This window comes from Macaca fascicularis, chromosome 13 (genome assembly GCF_037993035.2).
Source record: "Macaca fascicularis isolate 582-1 chromosome 13, T2T-MFA8v1.1".
NCBI lineage: Eukaryota > Metazoa > Chordata > Mammalia > Primates > Cercopithecidae > Macaca > Macaca fascicularis.
In genome coordinates this window covers 68,146,186-68,173,352 of record NC_088387.1, presented here as the reverse complement: position 1 = coordinate 68,173,352, position 27,167 = coordinate 68,146,186, and the positions used below count along the sequence as shown (strand labels likewise).

General features: G+C 38.5%; 1 protein-coding gene across 21 annotated transcripts in view; it reads right to left on the bottom strand.

Annotated features, from left to right (window-relative positions):
* LOC102121007 (probable G-protein coupled receptor 75) overlaps positions 1 to 27,167 on the bottom strand; it is a 185,407-nt gene that overhangs the window by 10,716 nt on the left and 147,524 nt on the right. For all 21 annotated transcript variants that reach the window (XR_012422384.1, XM_065527093.2, XM_015433442.4 and 18 more), the window contains 2 exons: positions 13,504 to 13,761; positions 7,163 to 7,293 (listed from right to left, as the gene is read on the bottom strand). Coding sequence is in view for 20 of the 21 variants with exons in the window: in XM_065527093.2 (XP_065383165.1) it covers positions 7,163 to 7,293; positions 13,504 to 13,761 (389 nt within the window). In the remaining variant the exon portion in view is untranslated. The remainder of the gene's footprint in view (positions 1 to 7,162; positions 7,294 to 13,503; positions 13,762 to 27,167) is intronic.

Below are 27,167 nucleotides of genomic sequence, written 5' to 3'. Positions count from 1 at the left end.
ATGTCCCAGTAAATGTGAGTACAACCCATTAGTATCTAGTTTAAAAAGAATTTCCGCACAAAAACAAAACCCAAAAAACTTGGAGTAACAAGAGGCTATGTGAAGTTAAAACTGTAAGTGGGCAGTTGCAACCCTGTTAAAATTTCAAGTTTAAGTATAAATTTCTCACTAAAAAAAAAAAAAAACAAATTTATCAGTCTGGCTCTTAAATCTAGAAATAAAGTAGAATGTAGGCAATGTTAACCAAGGCACGAATCTGCTAAACTTGTGAAGGTCCACAACATGGCTGGTGTCTGGGAGGTTGAAAGTTTCCCACTCAACAAATGAAAGGTCATGTGTCCAGTTTTTTAAGATAACAGGAAATTACTGATTGGGTTCTTAGTAATAATGCCTCACCCAGGTGAAAAGCATCCAGAGGAAATGAATCTAGAGTTAAGAACTACTGTGAAGAATGGGCTCTGATTCTCACTAAATATTTAGCTTTATTAACTCTATGAGCATGGACCCCATGGTAGACAAACTGCACAATTTATCCCATATATTTTAAAAGGCCCACTATTACCCCACTTCCCACCAAACTGAGTTTATTGAAGATGTGCTTTAAAAACTATAAGTTAGGGCTTTGCATATCAATGTTTCAAATAAGGAGCAGGTGGCCTATAGTTGAGTTATTGCACCATAGATCACTCATATAAATACTCTTACCAAGTATACTGCTCCATTATTTGTAGCTCTTTTTTTTTTCATTTAAGAGACAGGATCAGGTTCTGTCATCCAGGCTGGAGTACAATGGCATGAACACAGCTCACTGTAGCCTCAATCTCCTGGGCTCAAGCAATCCTCCTGCCTAGGCCTCCCAAGTAGCTGGGACTACAGTCATTCACCATCACGCCTGGTTAATTTTCTTATTTTATTTTGTAGAGATGGGGTCTTGCCATGTTGCCCAACTGGTCTTGAACTACTGGCCTCAAGCAATCCTCCCACCTCGGCCTCTCAAAGTGGCATTACAGGCCTATTTGTCGCTTTTTTTCTTTTTTTAATACTTTATGTTCTAGGGTACATGTGTACAACGTTAAGGTTTGCTACATACGTATACATGTGCCATGTTGGTGTACGGCACCCATTAACTTGTCATTTACATTAGGTATATCTCCTAATGCTATCCCCCCCTCCCCCCACCCCACAACAGGCCCCGTGTGTGATGTTCCCCTTCCTGTGCCCAAGTGTTCTCATTGTTCAGTTCCCACCTATGAGTGAGAACATGCAATGTTTGGTTTTCTGTTCTTGCGATAGTTTGCTGAGAATGATGGTTTCCAGCTGCATCCATGTCCCTACAAAGGACACGAACTCATCCTTTTTTTATGACTGCATAGTATTCCATGGTGTATATGTGCTACATTTTCTTAATCCAGTTTGTTTTGTTTTTATTGCTCTTTCCTTGGTCACTGACTCTGGGATAGGATCTGGTTATAAATTAACTTGGCTATAGGCTAGGTTATGCTATGCTAACAAATAAACCCTAAAAACCAGTGTCTTAATACAACACAGGTTTACTTCTTGCTCATGCAAAATCCTCTGTAGGTCAGGCAATTCTCCTAAAATGACACTTGAGTGTCCCAGGTGTCACCCATCCTGTGTAACCACCATCTCAAACATGAGCTTTCAAATTGCTTTCAACAAGGGAAGGGAGAGCAAAGAGTGCTTACCTGCCATGGTTTATGCTTTGACCACTTGCCTCAATCATGTAACAATCAAAGCTGAAAAATCCAGTCTTTCTTTGTTCCAGGGAAGATAAAAATGAAATGGAACTCAGTTAACTGAGGTCTGTCTCTGCCACAATGACAATGTCTATTGTGAAAATGATATGAGGTAGCTACTATTACCATCTCTTCTTATAATTGAGGAAACCAAAGTTCAGGGATGTAAGTAACTTCTCTGTAGCTAGAAAGTGATAGAGGCTCTCAGCAAACTGACACAGGAACAGAAAACCAAACACCGCATTTTCTCTCTCATAAGTGGTAGTTGAACAATGAGAACACATGGACACGGGGAGGGGAAAATCACACACCGGGGCCTGTTGGAAGGTGGGGAGCTAGGGGAGGGACAGCATTAGGAGAAATACCTTATGTACATGATGGGTTGATGGGTGCAGCAAACCACCAGGGCACGTGTATACCTATGTAACAAACCATGATGTTCTGCACATGTATCCCAGAACTTAAAGTATAATTAAAAAAAAAAAAAAAAAAAAGGATTTGCGGTACATGATTATTCCTCCAGGACCATATAAACCAGATTACAACGGCCTGAAATAAATTGATCAAAAAATTTTTTTTTAATTTTAGCCAATAAATTTTAAATATATGTCATAAATCCTTTCTTTCCATGAAATTTTAAAGAGGTTCTAGTGCTATATTAAGAGTTAAAAAAGATAAATCATGTCAAGTTTAAAATGAATAAATTTGGGTAGTCAAAGGAAAAAAAAGAGAGAAAGTGGTGGAGGCATGTCTATTTAATTCTAGAGCTCCAACCTTCAACCATTATATTCTGTCTGCTGTCCATGCAGAACCTGCACCAGATCATTACCATAGGGTTGAAGTCAGCAGAAAAGTTAAAATTTTTCTTTGGCATAAAATAAGGTTGTGCTCCAACTCTCATCTTTTTAACAAGTAACTTAATGATGTGTTATAAACTGAGCAAGATACATGTTCTTGCTAAAGAAAACAGAAAAACAAATATTCTTTTAAAAACTAATGTTTTATTATCCTAAACTAGAAATGGTTTTAGCAGACAACTGGAATGCTAGCTCATTGTTACCAGAAAGGATTACAGACCAACTATTCCTAACCCTAAGCTTTGTTTCTGCATCTAACAATCACATAAAATAAATTATCGTATGTAGTTACCTTGGTGTACTTACCACAGATTATTTATCTTGAAGGCTATGTGAGAAAAGAACATTGCTCAAAACTAGAGGCACTGCTCAAAGTTTCAAGGGAAATTTTTGCTTAAACTGGATACTTGCTTAACCCACCATATTTAGTTAGGAATCCTTATAATGTTCCTGGAGTACTCACCCTACCACAGATCAACCTTCATTATTCATTTTTCTTTTGCTTCTACTTTTAAGATCAACTGTTACTTAAAAATATGTTCTCAATCCAATTTGCAATACAAAATATCTGCATTCTCATACTTCTTAGGTAGCATAACTTTGAACTCATTGCTATGTACTACTATTAAAAACTAAGCTGAAGCTAGGCACAGTGTCTCGTGCCTATAATACCGGCACTTTGGGAGGCTGAGGCGGAAGGATCATTTGAGCCCAGGAGAAGTTCAAGAGCAGCCCAGGAAACATGGCGAAACCCTGCCTCAATAAAAAATACAAAAATTAGCTGGGCGTGGTGGCACATGCCTGTGATCCCAGCTACTCAAGAGGCTGAGGTGGGAAGACTGCTTGAGCCCAGGAGGTAGAGGCTGCAGTGAGCCATGATCATGCCACTGCACTCTAGCCTAGGCAACAGAGCAAGACCTTGCCCCCACAAATTAATTAATTAATTTATTAAATTAAAAACTGAGTTGAGACATACAATATTTAGAGAGAACTGCTCAAAAGGCACACAGGCCATCCATTCCCAGATATTCTAAAATCTAGCTCTTCGTCAAGTCACAGCAACGGAAGTCAGGGTACCTGAACCACACTGTAATGACTACTTAAGAACTGCTTTTACTGAATTGCACTTTGGTATGAAAACAACAGTCCACGTAAAAGAAGTCCCAAGAAACCACAGCTACCAAGACATTGTCTAGGAAGCTGTAACAGCATCCAAGAAAATCTATTCTGAGGAACAGGTTTATTTGATCTTATGAACCCTGTCACCTAGTGTCAATGACAACAGAGCTCAGAGTCAAACATACAGCCTATCCATAGACAAGTATCAAATTCCCATTGCTACGCTTTCCCTGACTCCATTTTTTAAATCTACCCCCCACCTTTTTTTTTTTCATTTTTCTTTTCCTTCTACTTTTGTTTTACTGTTTTGTGATAATATATATGTATTATATAAACTGCTTTAAATCCTTTTCAGAACAAAGCAAGGAAATACTGAAATAAAAAGATCAAGAGAGTTTCCTGGGGTCCTTTAAAGGACCCTTTGTAGGATCCAGATCCATTTAACACTCTGGAGAGAATTATATATATCTAATCATTAAAGGTTCAGGACGAACTAAAGCCATGTGCTTTTATCCATAATAATTTAATTACTTAGACCTGACCAGGAGTTGGCAAATTTTTTGAGTAAGACATCTATTGCTACGTGGTTAGCCTGATGTTTCTAAGAGGTATGTAAGAGGCACTTGATTAAAAGACGGTTACTGAAACTGCAACCACTCAGTAAATTTTACCTGGTATACATTTCCTTTTGGATGCAAGAAACTTTTTGAAGACAAATCTGACTCAATGATTAAAATATGAGAAGCAAGAAATGTGTTGTTACTTTTGTTTATAAACTACCATGGCAAGTTGCTACTTACTTAGGGAGAAAAAAGGGGAGGAAAGAATAATTTTGACCAAGTACATGGCATCTATAGGACTTGAAAAGGGCTTAAATAAAAAATGGAAGAAAAATCTTTCCCAAGGGATAGAAATTGAATACTGAGTGGAGCTAGGAAGCTAGGAATTATCTAAGAGTTTACTAACAGTGGCAGAGGTGCAAGAGGTATCTTTTCAAAAAAAAAATTTTTAGCATGTTGATAAGGCAGCAGTTGTTAATATCATGATAAGTTATTGGAGGAAGAGGGGTAAAAGCAAGGTTAGTTTTGTAAAGAGGTTAATCAAACAGTTGTCCTGCTAGGCTCGTGCCCATTAGTGTTAAAACCCTGATCATGCTTCTGCTTACTAGAGATCCTGTAGCTCAAAATCCCAGTAAAGGAGGGAGTCCTGATGACCAACATGCAGAAATTTATTATCCTGAAAATTGATGAGAAAAGGGTGCCCCCAAGAGAGCCCTGAATTATAGAAAGGAAGAGTCACAATGCCATCTGAAAGCCAGGCAACTAAGTTTTTCTCTGTCTTACTAAAATTCCAGCATTGTAATGGTGCCTACTATCTGCAGAAGAGGAAGCACCAAAGAATACCCTGAGACACCAATATAAGTAGGAGGAAGAATACAAGCTTTCCCCAAGTAGGTTGTAACGAGGAGAGGGATAAAAAGCCTTTCCATGATAGGACAACACAAGAATCACTGTGGATCCGGATTTCTCAACCTCGGCGCTACTGACATTTGTAGCCAGATAATTCTTTATTGTAGGAGGCTGCCTTGTGCACTGTAGGATGCTTAGCAGGATCCCTGGTCTCTACCCCTTAGATGGCAACAGCATCCCTAACCATTGTGACAACCAAAAAAATGTCTGCAGACATTACCAAATGTCTATAGGGGGGCAAAAATCACCCCTATGCTACGGATAAAATAACAAACAGCTTCCAGTGTTAACTCACTCTCTTGGTAAATAACACTCCCAAACCACCTCACCTCCTGAACCAGGAAAAAGAGACAGAACAGAAGAACTTGTAGTAAAAATAATAAGTTCAATTTTGGATATGTCAAGATGTGAGACAGCAAATGGAAATGTCCAAAAGATAGTTGGATATATGAGACTGGAAACAAGAAAAGAGGCCTTGGCTAAAGAAACAAACCAGAAAACCATTAGCTACATTAGCTAAGAAAAAGCCTCTGAGAAAGGCTTTTTTGAATCTTCAGCTGAAATAAAAATCTCTCAATAGATGATGATTATTACCCTACACAAGCTCTACCTAGTACTTAATTAAACAAGAAGCCCTTGATGGATTTAGTCTACTGCAGGGTAATGTAGTACTCATGCACAATTTTTACCTTCATCTGGACAAACATGCCATATGTTAAGGTCCTCAGGGTAAACTCCCACATATCCTTACTAATTGATACGTAGCAATACTTTTCCCATTTGGTATATGCTCCCTCTTTTGACTCTTTGTTCTCAAATCCATTGTTCCATAGTCTATCTGTTCTGAATAGATATTTGTTTTCTACTGCTGTAGATACATAATTAGTAAAAGCAGACGCAATTCTCAACATTGAGAGTTACACAGAGTGAATTTTCCAGCATTATCATTAAAGAAATTCTATACTAGAAGGCTCAAAGACTCCAAATGAATTATTTTTCTTTAACAGAAACCTCTCTAACAGTTTGAATACACCTCAGTTCAAAGGCATATCTTCCTGAATGTCTGTTTTTGATTGAGAAAATTTACTTAAATGTAATTTTCCAAAAAATTAGAAGACACATTCCTCCATATGAATAAGTTCACTTGTTAAAAACCTATTCAAAACGTTTTATGAAGAGTTACATTTCTTGTAAAAATAGCAGTGAAGAAACAATTTTCCTAACTTAAGACATATAACATGGTTAACAAAATACAGTCAAAGCAAAATAAATCTGAAAAAGTAAATAGGGATACTTTGCATATGTTATGTTTAAACTTGTTCCTTGTGCGAAATCTTCCCCCACTGTGTGTTCTTTCATTTTTTCAACTAGTTTAAAAATTTTTTTAAGTGAGGTAAGTTGAAATTTTGTTCTAGAATAGTCTTTTAAAATATCAACCAATTCACAGAATGTTCACTCAGCTTATCTCTATAGTTATACCATACCAACAGACTGGTATACATTCAGTAAGGACAGGTGTAAAGAATGGTTACATTTCCTTTTAGATACGATTAAATATTACACAGAGAACATAACTCCACAGACATTCCAAAGAGAAAAATTAAGTTTAGCATTTTTCTGACCAGAAACTAAATACAGAATAAGCAGATTTTTTGGACCTACTTTTGTGTATATAATCCTTATTAAAAATAAAAGGATATCATAAAATTAAAATATCAGTAAGCATCTGCTTTTTTTGTATGTTTCTTAGGTTAAGCTTATAAAATCAGGTATGATTTTTACTGAAGGGAATTAGTAGCCATCTCCCTAACAATGCCATCTTTTCCTCACATGAGAAAAAATGCAAAATTATGTCTAATTTGTGTTTGCCAATGAATCTTTTCACTTATAATTACAACACAGCTAGAGAAGCAAGAGAAGGAAAAGAAGTGAAGTGTGTTTAAAAGTTATTCTTTCTTACCAATATGTTGCTGTAGAATCCAAGCGTTTGAGGCACGAGCAGAGAGCATCCTTTCAACAGCTGGCGGAAGTGTCTTCCAATTAGTAAACTCCAAAGTGAAGGTAAGGGTGTCAATACTGACTGAGTCAATCCTATGTTAGCAAGATGTTAATATATTAGAAACAAAACATGCCAAGGGTTCGTACTAGAAACAAACACCATATACCTATTCTTACAAAATCTCAATGAGGAGGGCAGACAGAAAATCAGGGCATGTTAAGTATTTATGTAACTATAGGCAAAATCAGTGGATATGAAGAATCAACTACAGGTTCCTATTAACTGAACTGACTTTCTATGTCGCTGTCTACGAGATGACAAAAGGAACCTCAGAGAGAGTAGGAACTTTCCTTCTCATGGGTGACAGAACCAATGACATCAGTGGATCTGCCATTATTTCCTCCCATTTGGACTATCTTGCCAAATGTAAATTGACCATCCTTAGAGACATATAATTTAATAATCCTAAAAGGATAAAGCCCAAACACCCCAAGTTATCCCTGAGTGTACAAGTGTACAAGTATGGCTTCTTTCTGCCCAACTCCCAGGCATGCACAGCTGTTCTCCTCTAAGAACCTTCCCCCCATTATAAATTCAGCCCTAAGTGATGTAACAGAATAAGACTTGTCTTTAAGGACTGAAAGAAGGGGTTCCAAATAGGCTTTCCTCTGTTCTCTCAAAATAATGTCAGATTCCCTACCAACCCACTCAAAAGAGGCTAACCCAAAATTTATAAGTACTTGAAGCCTAATGGAAAGAGCACTGGCTTAAGAAAAGTCTTGCTGTTTAATACTGCTTCTGCTACTTATAAACAGGTTGCCTGAATTCTTTAAGCTCTAGCTCCTGCTCTTTAAAATGAGAATAATACATAATCTGCCCATTACAGGGAACTATATGTGAAAATAATATGAGATAACAAAGTAAACATACTTTTAAAACTATAAAGTATTATATGAAAAACTGGTATTACCAGAAATGATTTGAAAACTTCAGTATTATATTTTTAGAAGCTTTAAAATTCAGTCAAACCCTTAAAAGAACTCTAAATCCTAACAAGATTACTTATCCTGTATTCAATTAGACACTCCCCTACCATCACAATGGCTGGAGAAAAAAAAGTCACTAGGGCTTCTGGTAATTACTACCAAAACAGAAATTCTTCTCATGGTCACCTCTTTGGAAATAGTACTGAGCAACAACTAAAGAAGGAAAGGAAATACAAGGAAAGAAAAGCTGAGTAATAATCTAAGCTTATCATCTCAAAGACACTTCTGGTAATTTGGAGTCAAAATATCTTTGAAATGATGGACTAGAGATTATGAAAATTATTTCCCAAATTCTTAATTCTCCCATATGCAAACATCTAAGGAAGAACTTAAAGTGTAGCACAGATGTCTTGGGAAAACATTTTATTTCTCAGGAGACATCAGTGAAATCACAACTTATCAGGAAATACTGAGGATAAATGAAATGATAAAATATATTCAAAGACTAACAATTTCCTTGACTTCTTAAGGGTCCCAAACCAAAGGTTACTTGGTTCTGGTTCTTTATTTCTTTTTTTAATGATTTCATTTTTCTGCCTTAATGCGCTTTAGGTCTTACTGTGACCAAACACAAAGTCATTTTTATGCAGTTATCTGAACATACACAAGACAAGTAAATCTGTTTGCACAGCTTTAGTTAATATGATGGTGAGTTTATTTTACCAACACTGATAATGCCACTAAAAATGTATTGTTACTTTACTACAGTGACCATTACACTGTATAGAGCAGTTGTACAATCACAAACGAGTGACATTTAATCAACTAAATACACAAATGACATTTATGTTCTATTCTCCCATTACATGGGGGTGGGGTGCGCAGGTAAAGGAAGACTTAGTCTTGCATTTAAATATTGTGACAGGCAATTATTCAGCCAGATGCTTAAGACAAGCAATACCCAGAAAATATGTTTATAATTTACGTGACAAAGATAAGCAACAGATCTGCATGTGATTTAAATAACAATCAAAATCCCCTTTAACAATATATTGGAATTTTTATAGAATGTTTCTTGTAATAGTTCTTTGAATGTAAATTTGATCAAAGAAAGCAAAACATTTATCATATGCAGTGTAAACATTGGTTTACCCATTCAATAAAATATCAGTGAACAAAAATTTGAACATGTTAAGCATTTTCATTGCTAAAGTGAAATTTTCCACTGCATTTTTTCTAATTAATATAAAGTAACCAAAGTTACTTACTCTTCAGGAGTAAAAAACATGTAATTGGCATTCTCCATTCAGAATACTGAAAGTTTTACAACTTACTTCAAAATAGTTTCTAGTTTACTAGTTCTTAACTCTTCTATTTCACATATCCGATAAATACAGTACATACCCAACAGCTTATTGTCACAAAAATTCTCAACTGTTCACAAGTGGGGGAAAATGGGGGAGCTGTATCAGAACTGGGGAAAGAGAGGATAAATTTACAAAGCCTTCTAAGAGAATAAAGCTAAATAAATCCTTCTCCCTACAAGTAGTTCATTTAGTTGGCTGGGGAGGAAAGGATAACAGGCAATGTTTGATTTTTTTCCCCTGCTTAGGTTTTTCCTAATTTAGGAGCAGAAAGAAGCATGAAAAATTGGTACAGATCCCTCAGGTTAGGCAAGGGATTAAGGATTACTAAAATTGAGTAACAGAACTCATCCTCCACATCCGAAGAGTCAACCAATGGTAGATTGAGAATACTAACAACAATAATAAAAAATAACAATACAACAATAAAAAATAACAAAAATTTAAAAATACAGTACAACAACTATTTACATAGCATTTATATGGCATTAGGTATTATAAGTAATCTAGAGATGACAAAGTAGATGGGAGGAAGTGCATAGACTAGACACAAATACTATGCCATTTTACATAAGGGACTTGAGCATCCATGTGTCAGAGGTGTATGAGCCAGAGCAACTCCATCTTGAATAGCGGCTAGGTAAAATAAGGCTGAGACCTACTGGGCTACATGCCCAGGAAATTAAGGCATTCTTAGTCACAGGATGAGACAGGAGGCCCGCACAAGATACAGGTCACAAAGACCTTGCTGATGAAACAGCACTTGTCAAGAAGCTGGCCAAACCCCATCAAAACAAAGATGGTGATGAAAGTGATCTCTGGTCATCCTCATTGTTCATTATATGCTAATTATAATGCATTAGCATGCTAGGAGACACTCCCACCGGCCCCATGACAGTTTACCAATGCCACGGAAACTTCAGGAAGTTACCCTAGATAGTCTAAAAATGGGGAGAACCCACAGTCCTGGGACTTGCCCACCCCCTTCTTGGAAAACTCATTCATGAATCATTCACCCCTTCTTTAGCATGTAACCAAGAAGTAACAGTAAGTATAAGCAGCTCAGCAGCCCATGCTGCTGCTCTGCCTATGGAATAGCCATTCTTTTGTTCCCTTACTTTGTTAATAAACGTGCTTTCATTTTACTCTATGGACTTGCCCCAAATTCTTTCTCGTACGAGATCCGAGAACCCTCTCTTGGGGTCTAGATCGGGACCCCTTTCCAGTAACACATGGATTTTGGTATCTCATGGGGGTGAGACTCAAGGCATAATTCACCTTAAATTTCTGCCAGCTGTGAGCCTGTGAAATCAAACAAGTTATATACTTCCAAAATTCGATGGTGGGACAGGCATAAGACAAACATTCCCATTCCAAAAGGGAGACATATCCAAGAAGCAAAGAATAATAGGACCCAAATAAGTCCAAAATTCAAGAGGATTACCTTGAAACTCCAAGATAATCTTCCATGACTCCATGTCAAGCTTCCTGGATAAACTGGGATGGGAGTTGAGCCTCCACTACCTCAGGAAGCTCCACCCCTATGACTTTGCTGGGCTCAGTCCCACCCCTATGGCTTTGCCCAGACTTTAGCTCTCCCAAGATGGCACTGCATGCTGGTAGCTCTACAGTCCTGAGGTCTCAATGGCAGCCCTGCTCCCATGGGTCCTCTAGGCATTGCCGTGGTAGAAACTGTGGCAGCTCTAACCCTACATTTCCACTGGGCATTGCTCTAGAAAGGCTCTCTGCAGTGGCTCCTCCCCTGGGACAGGTCTCTGCCTGAGCCCCTAGACTGTTTTCAACAACCTCTGGAATCTAGGTGGAAGAATCCATGCCCCCACAGCTCTTGCATTCTACATGCCTGCAGAATTAGTACCACCCCACAAACCCTCCTGAAAACCATTCTGACCTCCTAGAGCCCTGGGCCTATGATGGGAGGCGCAGCCTCAAAGATCTCTGGAATGCCTTCAAGGTTTTTTTCTAATTGTCTTGATGGTACTTTCTATTTGTACAAATCTGCTCAGCAAAGGGTTGCTAGTCACAACCTTGGGTTCCTCTCCTGAACATTGTCTTTCATTCTTTTCCACACAGCCAGGCTGAGAATTTTCTAAATTTTTCTACTCTTCTTCCCTTTTAATTATAGGCTCTGTCCCAAGTCATTCCTTTGCCTTCACATCTCACTATAAGTGGCCAAAAGTAGCCATGCAGCAGCCTGAATGCTTTGCTACTTAGTTATTTCTCCTACCAGATATCCTAGTTCGTCACTCTTAAATTCAGCCTTCCATAAAGTCCTTAGGCATAGATAGAGTTCATCCCAGTTCTTCACTAATTCATAACAAGGATGGCGTTTACTCCAGTTTCCAACAGGGTATTGCTCATTTTCATCTGAGACCTTGTCAAAATGGCCTTTGCTATCCATATTTCTATGAACATTTTGGCACAACTACTTAAATAATCTCTAAGAAAGGTCAGACTCTCCTAGTCTTCTCATCTTTGAGCACTCACCAGAGTCACCCTTAACACTCCATTTATGGAAATACAGGCTTTTTCTAGACTGTTCTTCCAAACTTTATCAGCCTCTACCCATTACCTAGTTCAAAAGCCACTTCCACATTCTTAGGTAATCGTTATTAGCAACAGCCCCACTTCTCAGTACCACATTTCTGTCTTAGTCCATTCTCTGTTGCTATTACTCAATACCTGAGACTGGGTAATTTATAAAGAAAATACATTTATTTCTTACAGTTCTAGAGACTGGGAAGTCCAAGGTCAAGGGGCACACCTGATGAGGGCCTTCTTGCTGTGTCATAACATGGCAGAGGTCATCACTCGGTGAGAGAGCAAAAGCATGCCAGCTCAGGTCTCTCTTCTTCTTATAAAGCCACCCACCAGTCCCATCACTGGGGCACCATCTTGATGATCTTATCTAATCCTAATTACCTCCCAAAGATCTCACCTCCAAATATCATCAACAAATGAATTTGAGGATTGTTTCCAACACCTGAAATTTGAGAACACATTCAAACCACAACAGTAGGTATCAGACAGCTTCTATGTTTTGGTTAAAAGAAAGAAATAAATTAGAAACCAGAAAGGAGCATGAAGGCTGAAAGTACTGGGCAAGTCATATTGAGTCAGAGTTAAGAGCTTGGGTAGAAGAACACAAGGAGTGTGGCTAAGAAGAAAATGAGTGCCTTAGGGACAGACACCACATGGGGTGAGAATTGAAACACAAAAGTGAAGACTTCTAGATATTTTACTGAAATTCTATAAAATAACATGTCCTCTATTTTCCATTTTATTTTCTCATTCGACTTGAATGATCAGCCCAAGAGAGTCCTCTCGCTACTACAATTACCTGTCTTAGGACTCCAACAATTTTTGCAAAGGCTGGAGGCTAATAGTCGTCTTCTTGCCCCCCAAAAAATACTGACTCGACATTTGTATAATCTGTCACTGAGGACTGCCCTTCTGAGAAACTACCTGAAGTAAACAAGTCATATTCTCAGATACTTCAGAAATCAGTATTTATTAAGGGTGACATATTTCAAATAGACAGGATGCTGTAGGGCAGGAGTATTCAGTCTGGTTGGCTGAGGGATAGACAACAGAAATCTTCAAAGCAGCTCCAAGCATTCTTTCTTCTGTCACAGGCATTTTAAGAGGAGCATGAGGAATGGCCAGAAGTCGAAGAAATATCTTTCTTAGAAGAGTTCACTGGCATCTATCCCCTCATACCTCCTTCCAGTCACCTCTTATCTTTTCCCAGGACTCTGGGCTTAAACTCAATCTCACTATTAGCAGCTACCAACTCCTTCACCCCAATTCAGCCATCGCAGTCAAAACACAGACACACTCTTCTCCAAACACTGCGATCTCAAGAAACTGAAGGAAATTAAAGGTAGTATATTCACTCAAAAAGGGTAAGCCCCACTATGGTAGAATTTCTTACCAAGAACTACACAGTAGAATCTGTGGGTCAAATCCAGCAACCAGAAGATGTGGTAACCATTCCTTATATTTTGCTTGTGCTTTAATTGCATGATTTACAAATTCATATATATGGTTCCATGGTCCCAATGAGCAACCTTTCCTCAAAAAGTAGCGAAATATCGAAAACTTCTCGTACTTCAGGCAGTATGCCAAATGAAGTTCATTTATCCGGGCTCCATATTTCAAAAGAATGTTCACAATTCCAAAGAACTCACAGCTCCACCATAAAAAATAAAAACAAAAAAAGAACAAGTTAGACTTTGACATAAGATACTTCTTACAAATTGCTTTTTTGTTGTTGCTGTTGTTTGTTTTTTTTGAGACGGAGTCCTGCTCTGTCGCCCAGGCTGGAGTGCAGTGGCCCGATCTCGGCTCACTGCAAGTTCCGCCTCCCGGGTTCACGCCATTCTCCTGCCTCAGCCTCCTGAGTAGTTGGGACTACAGGCTCCCGCCACCACGCTCAGTTAATTTTTTGTATTTTTTAATAGAGACGGGTTTCACCGTGTTAGCGAGGATGGTCTTGATCTCCTGACCTCTTGATCTGCCTACCTCAGCCTCCCAAAGTGCTGGGATTACAGGCACGAGCCACCGCGCCCAGCCACAAATTGTTAATAGTATTTACAGCTGCAGAATAAGTATGGCAGATGAGATAGTGGATGGTTTTTACACATCTAGTGGATTGAGATTAGAGAATGTGGTGGGGCTTTTGCTTTTTACACCGTCCTTCATGGTTTTTAATTTTCAACTGTGAACAAGTATTATAATTTAAAACATTCATCTTAAATAAATATGTCATTTAAAAAATTATCATTGACAAATAGAAAACCCAAATTGTGACATTTTGTACAATTAAGTATCTTTACTACAAAATGCTTTGCTTAACAAAATCAATAAACAATGTGATCAGTCCTTAAAACTAAATGATTCATTCTAGGAATCTCTAAGATATCATTTTGTTCAGCAATAACCTTAGCCAATTTCCCTCCCACTGTTAAATTTATTTATTTTTCTAGAGACAGGGTCTTGCTCTGTGGCCCAGGCTGGTATGCAGTGGCACAATCAAGGCTCACTGTAACTGAACTCTTGGGCTCCAGTGATCTGCCCACTTCAGCCTCCTGACTAGGTGGGACTACAGGTACATGCCACTATGCCTGGCTAATTTTAAAATTTTTTTGTAGAGACAGATTCTCACTATGTTGCCCAGGCTGGTCTCGAACACCTGGCCTCAAGCAATCCTCCTGCTTTGGTCTCCCAAAAGGTATGATACAGTGACTGGCCTTACATTTATAATGGTATTTTAAAAAATTTAAAAACTTTTTAATGAACAAAAATTTAATTTATGGTACTACATCTTAAAATTAATTAAGTTCTATTATTATCTCCATTGCAGATGCAAAAACTGAAGCTGAGTCACAAAGCTAGTAATTGGCAGAACTGGTATAAAAATATCAAACTAAAATCTAACAGTGAATATGACATTGCAAATTGCTGCAATATCTCTTCTCTACTGAAAACTGAACACTTCATGATACAGTCAAATTGAAGAATATTTTAAAGCCAGACCTATGTTTTCCAAAGTAGGTTACACGGAACTTTAGTTCCTGAAAATGATCCATATGAAAAATACTCTCCAGTGAAAAAAATTGAGAAATCTTACACAGTATACAGTGAGTCTGAGAAAGAAAGATAGGATGAGTGTGTTTTTAAACAGTATGTTAGTTACATTTCCAATTATATGCTCTATGTTTTTATTCAACCTCCAGATACCTTTCAGAAGAAGTACCTTTAAAATTAAAGCAATGGGTCCAATCATTAATCTGAAAAAAGCAAACAAAAGTATAAAATGCCCTAAACTCTGTAAACACAAGAACAATTGTATATATACTTAAATATAAGTTCTATCCTATGTTTCTGGACTTTTCAAATCTTTGTAGATCCATTCCTCTTTTAGGAATTCACAAAGCACACTTCAATAAGAAAAATTCTCAAAAGCCCTCCACAAAAGAAACATATTCAATATTATTTAATCCTGTACTTCCCAAACTTATTTAACAATACAACCCCTTTGATCCCATATGATATCTATTAACAATCTACAGAATTAGTATTCTACCAAAACACACTTTAGAAAATTGCTCTAAACCTCTTCCAATTATTCACATCGCCTTGTATTAGAAGGGGCAAGAGCAAATCCCAAAAGCCTTATAAAACGGCAGAGTGCTACAATATAGACCCTTTTCCCAGAAAACTACCATTTATTTGAAGAATAAAATAAACACAAAATAAACTGGAGAAGCAAAGAGTTTCGTCAGCATGCCCTGAGCTTCTGGGAAAGTTATTAAAGAAGGTCTCAAATACACGTGTGCACACTACAAAAACACAAGCAACTTCAACTTCAGGGTTCTATATGACCTTGATTATTACATGTCACTAAGTACACAGTAAATCTTTGAGCACGGATAACCTCTCGTTAAAATATAAATTAGTATGTATTTCTCTTAACACTTCAACAAATTCTCTCCATAGCCCTAATATCAAATTGAGAAAACTCTTCAAGTACCCGAGATTTAAACAAAAGTCTGTCTTGTTTAACATAAATCTCAAGAGTTAATTGTGACATAGAGAGACTGTATATTATATAAAAAGTGAACAACATCAGATACTGAGAGGAGAGATTTAAAAATTAAGATCCAATGTCTAGACCTTATTTTGGGGGTTTGTACATTTTCTACCACTTTGCTCCTTGAAGTTCGAAACTGTGCAAAAAAACAGTGCTCACATATAAAAGAACAGTAAGAGAAAATTCAACAAGAAAAAAAAATTTCTTTTAAACAAATAAAAATGGGCAAATATCTTCAGCATTTTATGCTCAATTAGCAAACAAAATATCCAACCAATTTATCAGATGAATTATAACAGGCCAAATAGTGAGTTTTACTGAATGGCTTTTGACCATTAGCTGAAAACAACATGAAGACATTCAGTTTTGTCAGATGTGCCCACACGACATGGGGGCTAGAATGAACACAATGAATTCTGTGAAACTAATATAATAACAATGATTAGTATCAATTAGAAAAACAGATAAAATCAGGTGAGCTAAGCCACAATTTACTTCTATGGCCATATATAAAAGGCATTCATATTTGCTCAGTCCTAAAACTTCTCAACTTCCCTCTCCCCTCCCCATTCCATTTGGAGGAAGCTTTTTCTTATATTTCCTCATTCGAGATGGATTACTCAATTACTCTTGAAAGACTGGCTTCATATCAATATACCTGCTAACTTTTTAGCTCCAAAGGACAAAAACTGCTTTTGTTGCAGGATCTGTACAGTAGTGGAAGAGACACCTTTCCATCATCCCTGGGAGTGGTGAAAGGAGGTAAAGGTCACCCTCACAAAGAATACTTACCAAAAATGTTTCAGAACACTGATACTGAACTTAAAAGTTGAATTAGCTGAAAAAATAATAAGGAAGAGAAAACTTAAAACCTGGGGCACTTTAGGAGGCCAAGGCAGGAGGATCACTTGACCTCATAAGTTTGAGGCTGCAGTGAGCAATGACTGCACCACTGTACTCCAGCCTGGGCAACAGAGTGAAACTCTATCTCAAAACCACAACAATAATAATGAAAACCCAAAGCTGTTACCTATCAATTTCATCACCTTTTGGTATTAGTTGTACTATTTATAAAAGTAGATAAAAGTTTATTAGAATACAACAGGTCAATAGTGCAAGAAAGACCACAAATACTAAATTAATAGATTTCAGAGAAATACTAGGAAACATACAAATGAGAAAAGGAAAGTCTTTTAGCCATTAACACCTGAAGTCAGATAGGTGTTAATTACAACAATCATACCAAATTAACACTATCATAACACATTGTGGCTATAAAAATAAAAATTTTAAATTTACACCATTAAACTTATCTGTTACCAAATCCCTAAAAATTAGAATATCAAATAATTAATTTTGGAAAATTAAGTCTTCTAAGTTACCTGGTACCAGTATTGTGACCAAATCTGAACTCTTATTAATAACTGGTAAAAGTGATACAGGAAATTCATGTATGTCGCATTAAGAAAACAAAGAAGGTCTGGGCGTGGTGGCTCACACCTGTAATTCCACACTTTAAAAAGCCAAGGCAGACAGATCACTTGAGGCCAGGAGTTTGAGATCAGCCTGACCAACATGGCGAAACCCCATCTTTATTAAAAATACAAAAATTAGCCAGGTGTGGTGGCATACACCTGTAATTCCAGCTACTCAGGAGGCTGAGGCATGAGAAACGCCTGAACCCAGAAGGCAGAGGTTGCAGTGAGCCAAGATCACGCCACTGCACTCCAGCCTGGGCCACAGAGCAAGAGACTCTGCCTCAAAAAAAAAAAAGGAAAAAACAACATATGACAGCTATTTTTAAATTAAGATTATATTCAATTGTCCTTGCTTTATAATTGGTGACTCTAATTAATTTAATTAATTTTAGTCATGTGATTGTGGGCAATCCAAATTTTAAAATGCTTACTTATTGAAAGAAATAACCAAACTCAATCAAAACCGCTCAACTACATGGAAACTGAACAACCTGCTCCTGAATGACTACTGGGTACATAACGAAATGAAGGCAGAAATAAAGATGTTCTTTGAAACCAATGAGAACAAAGATACAACATACCAGAATCTCTGGGACACATTTAAAGCAGTGTGTAGAGGGAAATTTATAGCACTAAATGCCCACAAGAGAAAGCAGGAAAGATCTAAAATTGACACTCTAACATCGCAATTAAAAGAACTAGAGAAGCAAGAGCAAACACATTCAAAAGTTAGCAGAAGGCAAGAAATAACTAAGATCAGAGCAGAACTGAAGGAGATAGAGACACAAAAAACTCTCCAAAAAATCAATGAATCCAGGAGTTGGTTTTTTGAAAAGATCAACAAAATTGACAGACCACTAGCAAGACTAATAAAGAAGAAAAGAGAGAAGAATCAAATCGACGCAATTAAAAATGATAAAGGGGATATCACCACCGACCCCACAAAAATACAAACTACCATCAGAGAATACTATAAACACCTCTACACAAATAAACTGTAAAATCTAGAAGAAATGGATAATTTCCTGGACACTTACACTCTTCCAAGACTAAACCAGGAAGAAGTTGAATCCCTGAATAGACCAATAGCAGGCTCTGAAATTGAGGCAATAATTAATAGCCTACCAACCAAAAAAAGTCCAGGACCAGATGGATTCACAGCTGAATTCTACCAGAGGTACAAGGAGGAGTTGGTACCATTCCTTCTGAAACTATTCCAATCAATAGAAAAAGAGGGAATCCTCCCTAACTCATTTTATGAGGCCAACATCATCCTGATACCAAAGCCTGGCAGAGACACAACAGAAAAAGAGAATTTTAGACCAATATCCCTGATGAACATCGATGCAAAAATCCTCAATAAAATACTGGCAAACCGGATTCAGCAACACATCAAAAAGCTTATCCACCATGATCAAGTGGGCTTCATCCCTGGGATGCAAGGCTGGTTCAACATTCGCAAATCAATAAACATAATCCAGCATAGAAACAGAACCAAAGACAAGAACCACATGATTATCTCAATAGATGCAGAAAAGGCTTTTGACAAAATTCAACAGCCCTTCATGCTAAAAACGCTCAATAAATTCGGTATTGATGGAACGTACCTCAAAATAATAACAGCTATTTATGACAAACCCACAGCCAATATCATACTGAATGGGCAAAAACTGGAAACATTCCCTTTGAAAACTGGCACAAGACAGGGATGCCCTCTCTCACCACTCCTATTCAACATAGTGTTGGAAGTTCTGGCTAGGGCAATTAGGCAAGAGAAAGAAATCAAGGGTATTCAGTTAGGAAAAGAAGAAGTCAAATTGTCCCTGTTTGCAGATGACATGATTGTATATTTAGAAAACCCCATTGTCTCAGCCCAAAATCTCCTTAAGCTGATAAGCAACTTCAGCAAAGTCTCAGGATACAAAATTAATGTGCAAAAATCACAAGCATTCTTATACACCAGTAACAGACAAACAGAGAGCCAAATCAGGAATGAACTTCCATTCACAATTGCTTCAAAGAGAATCAAATACCTAGGAATCCAACTTACAAGGGATGTAAAGGACCTCTTCAAGGAGAACTACAAACCACTGCTCAGTGAAATAAAAGAGGACACAAACAAATGGAAGAACATACCATGCTCATGGATAGGAAGAATCAATATTGTGAAAATGGCCATACTGCCCAAGGTAATTTATAGATTCAATGCCATCCCCATCAAGCTACCAATGAGTTTCTTCACAGAATTGGAAAAAACTGCTTTCAAGTTCATATGGAACCAAAAAAGAGCCCGCATCGCCAAGACAATCCTAAGTCAAAAGAACAAAGCTGCAGGCATCACGCTACCTGACTTCAAACTATACTACAAGGCTACAGTAACCAAAACAGCATGGTACTGGGACCAAAACAGAGATATAGACCAATGGAACAGAACAGAGTCCTCAGAAATAATACCACACATCTACAGCCATCTGATCTTTGACAAACCTGAGAGAAACAAGAAATGGGGAAAGGATTCCCTATTTAATAAATGGTGCTGGGAAAATTGGCTAGCCATAAGTAGAAAGCTGAAACTGGATCCTTTCCTTACTCCTTACACGAAAATTAATTCAAGATGGATTAGAGACTTAAATGTTAGACCTAGTACCATACAAATCCTAGAGGAAAACCTAGGTAGTACCATTCAGGACATAGGCATGGGCAAAGACTTCATGTCTAAAACACCAAAAGCAACGGCAGCAAAAGCCAAAATTGACAAATGGGATCTCATTAAACTAAAGAGCTTCTGCACAGCAAAAGAAACTACCATCAGAGTGAACAGGCAACCTACAAAATGGGAGAAAATTTTTGCAATCTACTCATCTGACAAAGGGCTAATATCCAGAACCTACAAAGAACTCAAACAAATTTACAAGAAAAAAACAAACAACCCCATCAAAAAGTGGGCAAAGGATATGAACAGACATTTCTCAAAAGAAGACATTCATACAGCCAACAGACACATGAAAAAATGCTCATCATCACTGGCCATCAGAGAAATGCAAATCAAAACCACAATGAGATACCATCTCACACCAGTTAGAATGGCGATCATTAAAAAGTCAGGAAACAACAGGTGCTGGAGAGGATGTGGAGAAATAGGAACACTTTTACACTGTTGGTGGGATTGTAAACTAGTTCAACCATTATGGAAAACAGTATGGTGATTCCTCAAGGATCTAGAACTAGATGTACCATATGACCCAGCCATCCCATTACTGGGTATATACCCAAAGGATTATAAATCATGCTGCTACAAAGACACATGCACACGTATGTTTATTGCAGCACTATTCACAATAGCAAAGACTTGGAATCAACCCAAATGTCCATCAGTGACAGATTGGATTAAGAAAATGTGGCACATATACACCATGGAATACTATGCAGCCATCAAAAAGGATGAGTTTGTGTCCTTTGTAGGGACATGGATGCAGCTGGAAACCATCATTCTTAGCAAACTATCACAAGAACAGAAAACCAAACACCGCATGTTCTCACTCATAGGTGGGAACTGAACAATGAGATCACTTGGACTCAGGAAGGGGAACATCACACACTGGGGCCTATCATGGGGAGGGGGGAGGGGGGAGGGATTGCATTGGGAGTTATACCTGATGTAAATGACGAGTTGATGGGTGCAGCACACCAACATGGCACAAGTATACATATGTAACAAACCTGCACGTTATGCACATGTACCCTACAACTTAAAGTATAATAATAATAAATACATTTAAAAAAAAAAAAAAGAAATAACCAAAACCATATTTTTCAGCTTCAATTTTTTTCCCTCAGACACTGGTTATATGACCCTCTTGACATACTAAAGCAAAACCTACTGGGAAAATGATCATTTTCTTGCCTAATTGGCAAAGCTTCAAACAGAAACTCAAAATAAATGAGTTTCCCATTACACATACAGGAACTGTATAAGCAACCAGCCAGACATTAGATAATAAAAATGTAGTATTTAGTTTTAGAAATAATGAAAGGTTTTCCTTCACTTTTTAGGTAACTGGTCTAAAAAAACAAAGATTCTGCATTTTATCAAGATGATTCCCTGTGCTTCATGTTGTCTTTATTCTATTTGATTACTTATGAAAACTCTCTAATAAAGACCTAAGGTTTTTCTACAACTATATAACTTTCTGCATTTGCCTTCTGAAGCCATTTAATTATCACTCTAGTTGACATAAGTGACTATTATTTCACATTGATCTGTGATCCTACTTTGGTAAATTCTGAACCTTGATATTTTTGACAAAATTCCCACAACCAAATTCTCAGTCTCTTTGTCCTTAAAGTTTGCTATGTTCTATTTTATAGAATAAGGTGTGGCCCAATTCTAGAATGAAAAATAAAAGACAGACTAAGAGAATACACACTCCTAAAACAGATATTTTGATGTTTTGACTTTATTTTTTAAAGGCTAAAAATATAGCATTTTCCAATGACTACTCACTGAAAATCGACCAAATAATATATTGGTTCAATTACAAGTCTCACATGAAAGAAAAGACTTCATATGCCCTTTCAATAGCCATACACAAAAAAATTGTAATTATGCCTACATGGCCACTTCAAGGAGCAAAATTACTAAGAGATGCAAAAACAAAAACAAAGTTTGTTAACTCATGTCTGTGACCAAGGACTACTGTACACCATACTGCTTCCCCTTTACTTTTGTTTTTCTTTTTCTTCTTTGATCCGGGGAGAGACTAGGTCTCCTTTACATTTGGTTTATAGCAGTTTGATTTTTCTGATCATGCCTTTCTGTGAGTTTATCCTGTTTGGGTTTAACAGGCTTCTTAAATCTGTAAATTTATATCTTTATCCAATAACAGGAAGTTTTTAGCAATTATTAATTTACATATTTTTTCTGTGCCCAATCTCCTCTGCTTCTGGATTTTAATGACATGAATGTTAGACCTGTTGATATTGAACCTTCGTTCCCGGAGGCTCTTGTTTTTCTCTTCAATCTTTTTTCTTTTCCGTACTTCTGTGTGGATAATTTCTTTAATTTTTTTTTAACTTTTAAATTTGTTAAACATTTGTAAATATTTTAAATTGCAAAAGCTAGTTGGCCAGAGAGGGACAGTTTGAAAATATGAGTGGATGTTCCAAACAGGCAATACCCTAGAATGAGAGAACAAGACAGACACCTGTGCAAGGTGATCTGTATGTATATGGACATTGAGACCGAAGACCCTCTCACCCAAAAAACTAGGGTTTTTTAAAGATAATAATTATAAATTACAAAGCATTTCACAACTGTTAGTTCATTTGATCCTCAAAATAATTTTCTAAAGCAAGCTTAAGTGTTATTACTATCCATATTTTAAAGATAATGGAATGAGATTTAGCAGAATGAAGTGAAATACCTGAAGTCACACAGCCACTATACATCTGTGACTCATCCAAGCCCAAGAATCATGCTCCATCCTTCTCTCTCTACAAGGCACTGAAGAAGACTAAGATATAATAAATATGCTAATCTGATATAATTATTGATTCATTAACTCACGAATATATTTTGAATGTCTAATAGGAGTCAGATCCAGGGCAAATCCCTGCTCTCAAGGAGCTTACAGTCTAATGAAGAAGCAGATATGTAAACAGACAGACAAAATATTATGTCTTTAAAAAGGAGTCAAAAGGCAGCTTCTTTTGTGTTTTTGTTTTGTTTTGTTTTTTGAGACGGAGTCTTGCTCTGTTGCCCAGGCTGGAGTGCGGTGGCGCAATCTCGGCTGACTGCAAGCTCCACCTCCCGGGTTCATGCCATTCTCCTGGCTCAGCCTCCTGAGTAGCTGGGACTACAGGAGCGTGCCTCCATGCCCGACTAACTTTTTGCATTTTTAGTAGAGACAGGGTTTCAGCATGTTAGCCAGAATGGTCTCGATCTCTTGATCTCGTGGTTCGCCCGCCTCGCCCTCCCAAAGTGCTGGGATTACATGCATAAGTCACCGCACCCGGCCAAAAGGCAGTTTCTTAATAGGATGTCTTCCCCCAGCATTCTCAGCCCTGATTCTTATGCCCAATACTAGTTATTAAGAAAAATATACTTCTAGTGTGAAGAAAAGCAATTCATCCATTCTCACAATCTGGTAAACATATCCAACCTCTTTTGCTCAGGTGCTGAGCTAACCAAACAACCTTCCATATTGTCTTTGGGAACACTGGGTTGTCCGTTCCAGAAAGAGGAAATACATACTATAAGTAACCTGTTGCTGTTTACCCTGCCCAGGTCTTCTTTTGCTGTGAATAAATAATTGTTTTGGTCTAAAAAGTAGCTGCGGGAGAGTTACTATGAGTCAATTCTCTATACCACCGCCATGCAGCGGAAATTTCTGTGATGATGTACTATTCGGTAGGGTAGCTAGCCACACATGATTCTGGAGCACCCGAAGGGTGGCTAGGGAAACTGAAGAAGTAATTTATAATGCTACTTAATTTTAATTAATTTAAATAGCCACATGTGGCTGGTGGCTACCAATCTGGGCAGCACAGCTCTACACTCTTGCTACTCACAGTGTGGTCTGTGGATCAGCAGCATTGGCACCACCTTGTTAGCTTATTAGAAATGCAGAATATGGCCTGGGCACGGTGGCTCACGCCTGTAATCCCAGCACTTCTGGGAGGCCGAAGCCGGCAGATCACTTGAGGTCAAGAGTTCAAGACCATCCTGGCTAACATGGTGAAACCCCCGTCTGTACTAAAAACACAAAAACAAAATTAGCCAGATGTGATGGTGGGCACCTGTAGTCCCAGCTACTCGGGAGGCTGAGGTGGGAGAATGGTGTGAACCCAGGAGGCAGAGCTTGCAGTGAGCCAAGATCGCATCACTGCACTCCAACCTGGGTGACAGAGCAAGACTTCGTCTCAAAAAAAAAAAAAAAAAAGAAAGAAAGAAAGAAAGAAATGCAGGGTATGCTGGGCACAGTGGCTCACGCCTGTAATCCCAACACTTTTGAGAGGCTGAGGGGGGCAGATCACTTGAGCTTAGGAGTTGAGACCAGCCTGGCCAACATGGTGAAACCCCATCTCTACTAAAAATACAAAAATTAGCCAGGTATGGTGGCACATACCTGTAATCCCAGCTATTCAGGAGGCTGACGCATGAGAAATGCATAAACCCGGGAGGTTGTGGTTGCAGTGAGTCTAGATGGTGTCACTGTACTCCAGCCTGGGTGATAGAGTGAGACTCTTGTCTCAAAAAAAAAAAAAAAAAAAGGAAGAAAGAAAAGAAAAAGAAAGAAATGCAGAACATCAGGTCCCACCCTAGATCTACTGAAGTGGTTTGGATCTGTGCCCCCACCCAAATCTCATGATGAATTGTAATCCCCAGGGTTGAAGGTGGGGCTTGGTGGGAGGTGACTGGATCATGGGGATGGGTTTCTCATAAATGGTTTAGCACCATCCCTCTCAGTAGTGTCCTCACAGTAGTGAGTTCTTGTGAGATCTGGTTGTTTAAAAGTATGTGGCACCTCCCACACTCACTCTCTTGCTCCTGCCGTGTAAGAAGTGGCCTGCTCTCACTTCACCTTCTGCCATGATTATGTTTCCTGAGGTGTCTCCAAAAGCTGAGCAGACACCAACATCATGGTTCCTGTATAACCTGTGGAACTGTGAGCCAATTAAACCTTTTTCTTTATAAATTACCTAGTCTCAGGTATATTTCTTTATAGCAATGCAAGAACGAACTAATACAGAAAATTGGGACTGAAGAGTAGGGCACTGCTATAAAGACACCTAAAAATGTGGAAACAACTTGGGAACTGGGTAATGGGCAGAGGGTGGAAGAGTTTGGAGGGCTCAGAAGAACACAGAAAGATGAGCGAAAGTTTGGAACTCCCTGGAGACTGGTTAAATGACTGTCACCAAAGTGGTGATAGTGAATAATAGTAAAGGCTGGGCTGACAAGGTCTCAGATGGAAAAGCAGAGCTTACTGGGAACTAGAGCAAAGGTCACTTTTGTTATGCCTTAGCAAAGAACCTGGACGCATTGTGCCCCTGCTCTGGAGATCTGTAGAACTCTGAACTTGAGAGTGATGATTTAGGGTATCTGGTGGAAGAAACTTCGAAGCAGTAAAGTGTTCAAGAGGTAGCCTGTCTGCTTGTAAGAACCTACGCTCATATGCATCAGCAAAGAAATAACCTAATGTTGGAACTTACATTTAAAGGAGAAGCAGAGTATAAAAGTTTGGAAAAGTTGCGGCCTGGCAAATGGTAGAAAAGAAAAGCCTATTTTCAGGGAAGGAATTCAAGCAGACTTCGGAAATCTGCGTTAAGTAAAAAGGAGCCAAGTGCTAATAGCAAAAACCACCAGGGGGTGGTGGAAGGCCTCAAAGGCATTTCAGAGATCTTCCCAGCAGCCTCACCCATCACAGGCCCAGAGGCCTAGGAGGACTGAATTGTTTCATGGGCCAGGCCCAGTGCCCCACTGCTCCACGGCCTTGGGACACTAGCCCCTGCATCCTAGCTGCTCCTGCCATGGCTCAAAGGGGCCCAGGTACAGCTCAGGCCACTGCTTCAGAGGGTGCAAGTCATAATGGTGGCTTCTTCATGGTCATGGTGTTAAGCCTGTGGGTGCAGAGTGTAAGAGCAGAGGCTTGGGAGACTCTGCCTAGGTTTCACAGGATGTCTGAAAAAGCCTAGATGCCCAGCATAAAGGGCCTTCTTTCTTTGTAATGGTCTTGCCTCTACCCCATAAACATACTAGAAAGAGGGGAGAAGGAGAGAGCCTGGAACACTGAAATTTAAAGAAAGTTAGTATAAGATGTTTGGATGAAGGCTGGAGGTGGGAAGAGCATGTGTTTCTCAGGGATATTTGCAAAGAATAAAATGATGGCATTCATTTCCTTGATCACTACTGAGTATGAATGATGGGTCTATGGGAGTTCATTGTACCAATCTCTCTACTTTTACGTATGTTTAAAAATTTCAAAATAAGGCCGGGCGCGGTGGCTCAAGCCTGTAATCCCAGCACTTTGGGAGGCCGAGACGGGTGGATCACGAGGTCAGGAGATCGAGACCATCCTGGCTAACACGGTGAAACCCCGTTTCTACTAAAAAAAATACAAAAAATCTAGCCGGGCGAGGTGGCGGGCACCTATAGTCCCAGCTACTCGGGAGGCTGAGGCAGGAGAATGGCGTAAACCCGGGAGGCGGAGCTTGCAGTGAGCTGAGATCCGGCCACTGCACTCCAGCCTGGGCGACAGAGTGAGACTCCGTCTCAAAAAAAAAAAAAAAAAAAAAAAAATTTCAAAATAAAAAAATACCAATTTCAGAGATAATGTGTGAGACAGCTAGCCTCCAAGATTGCTCCCAATGATCCTCTCCTCCTCATATTTGTGCTTTTGTACAGTCTTTCCATATTGAATCAGGGCTTGTGTATGTGATCTGTGGAGGTGACAGCCATAATTTCAATGAACCAGGTCACTATGACTTCTGTCTTGTTCTCTCTTGGATCTCTTCCTCTGAGGG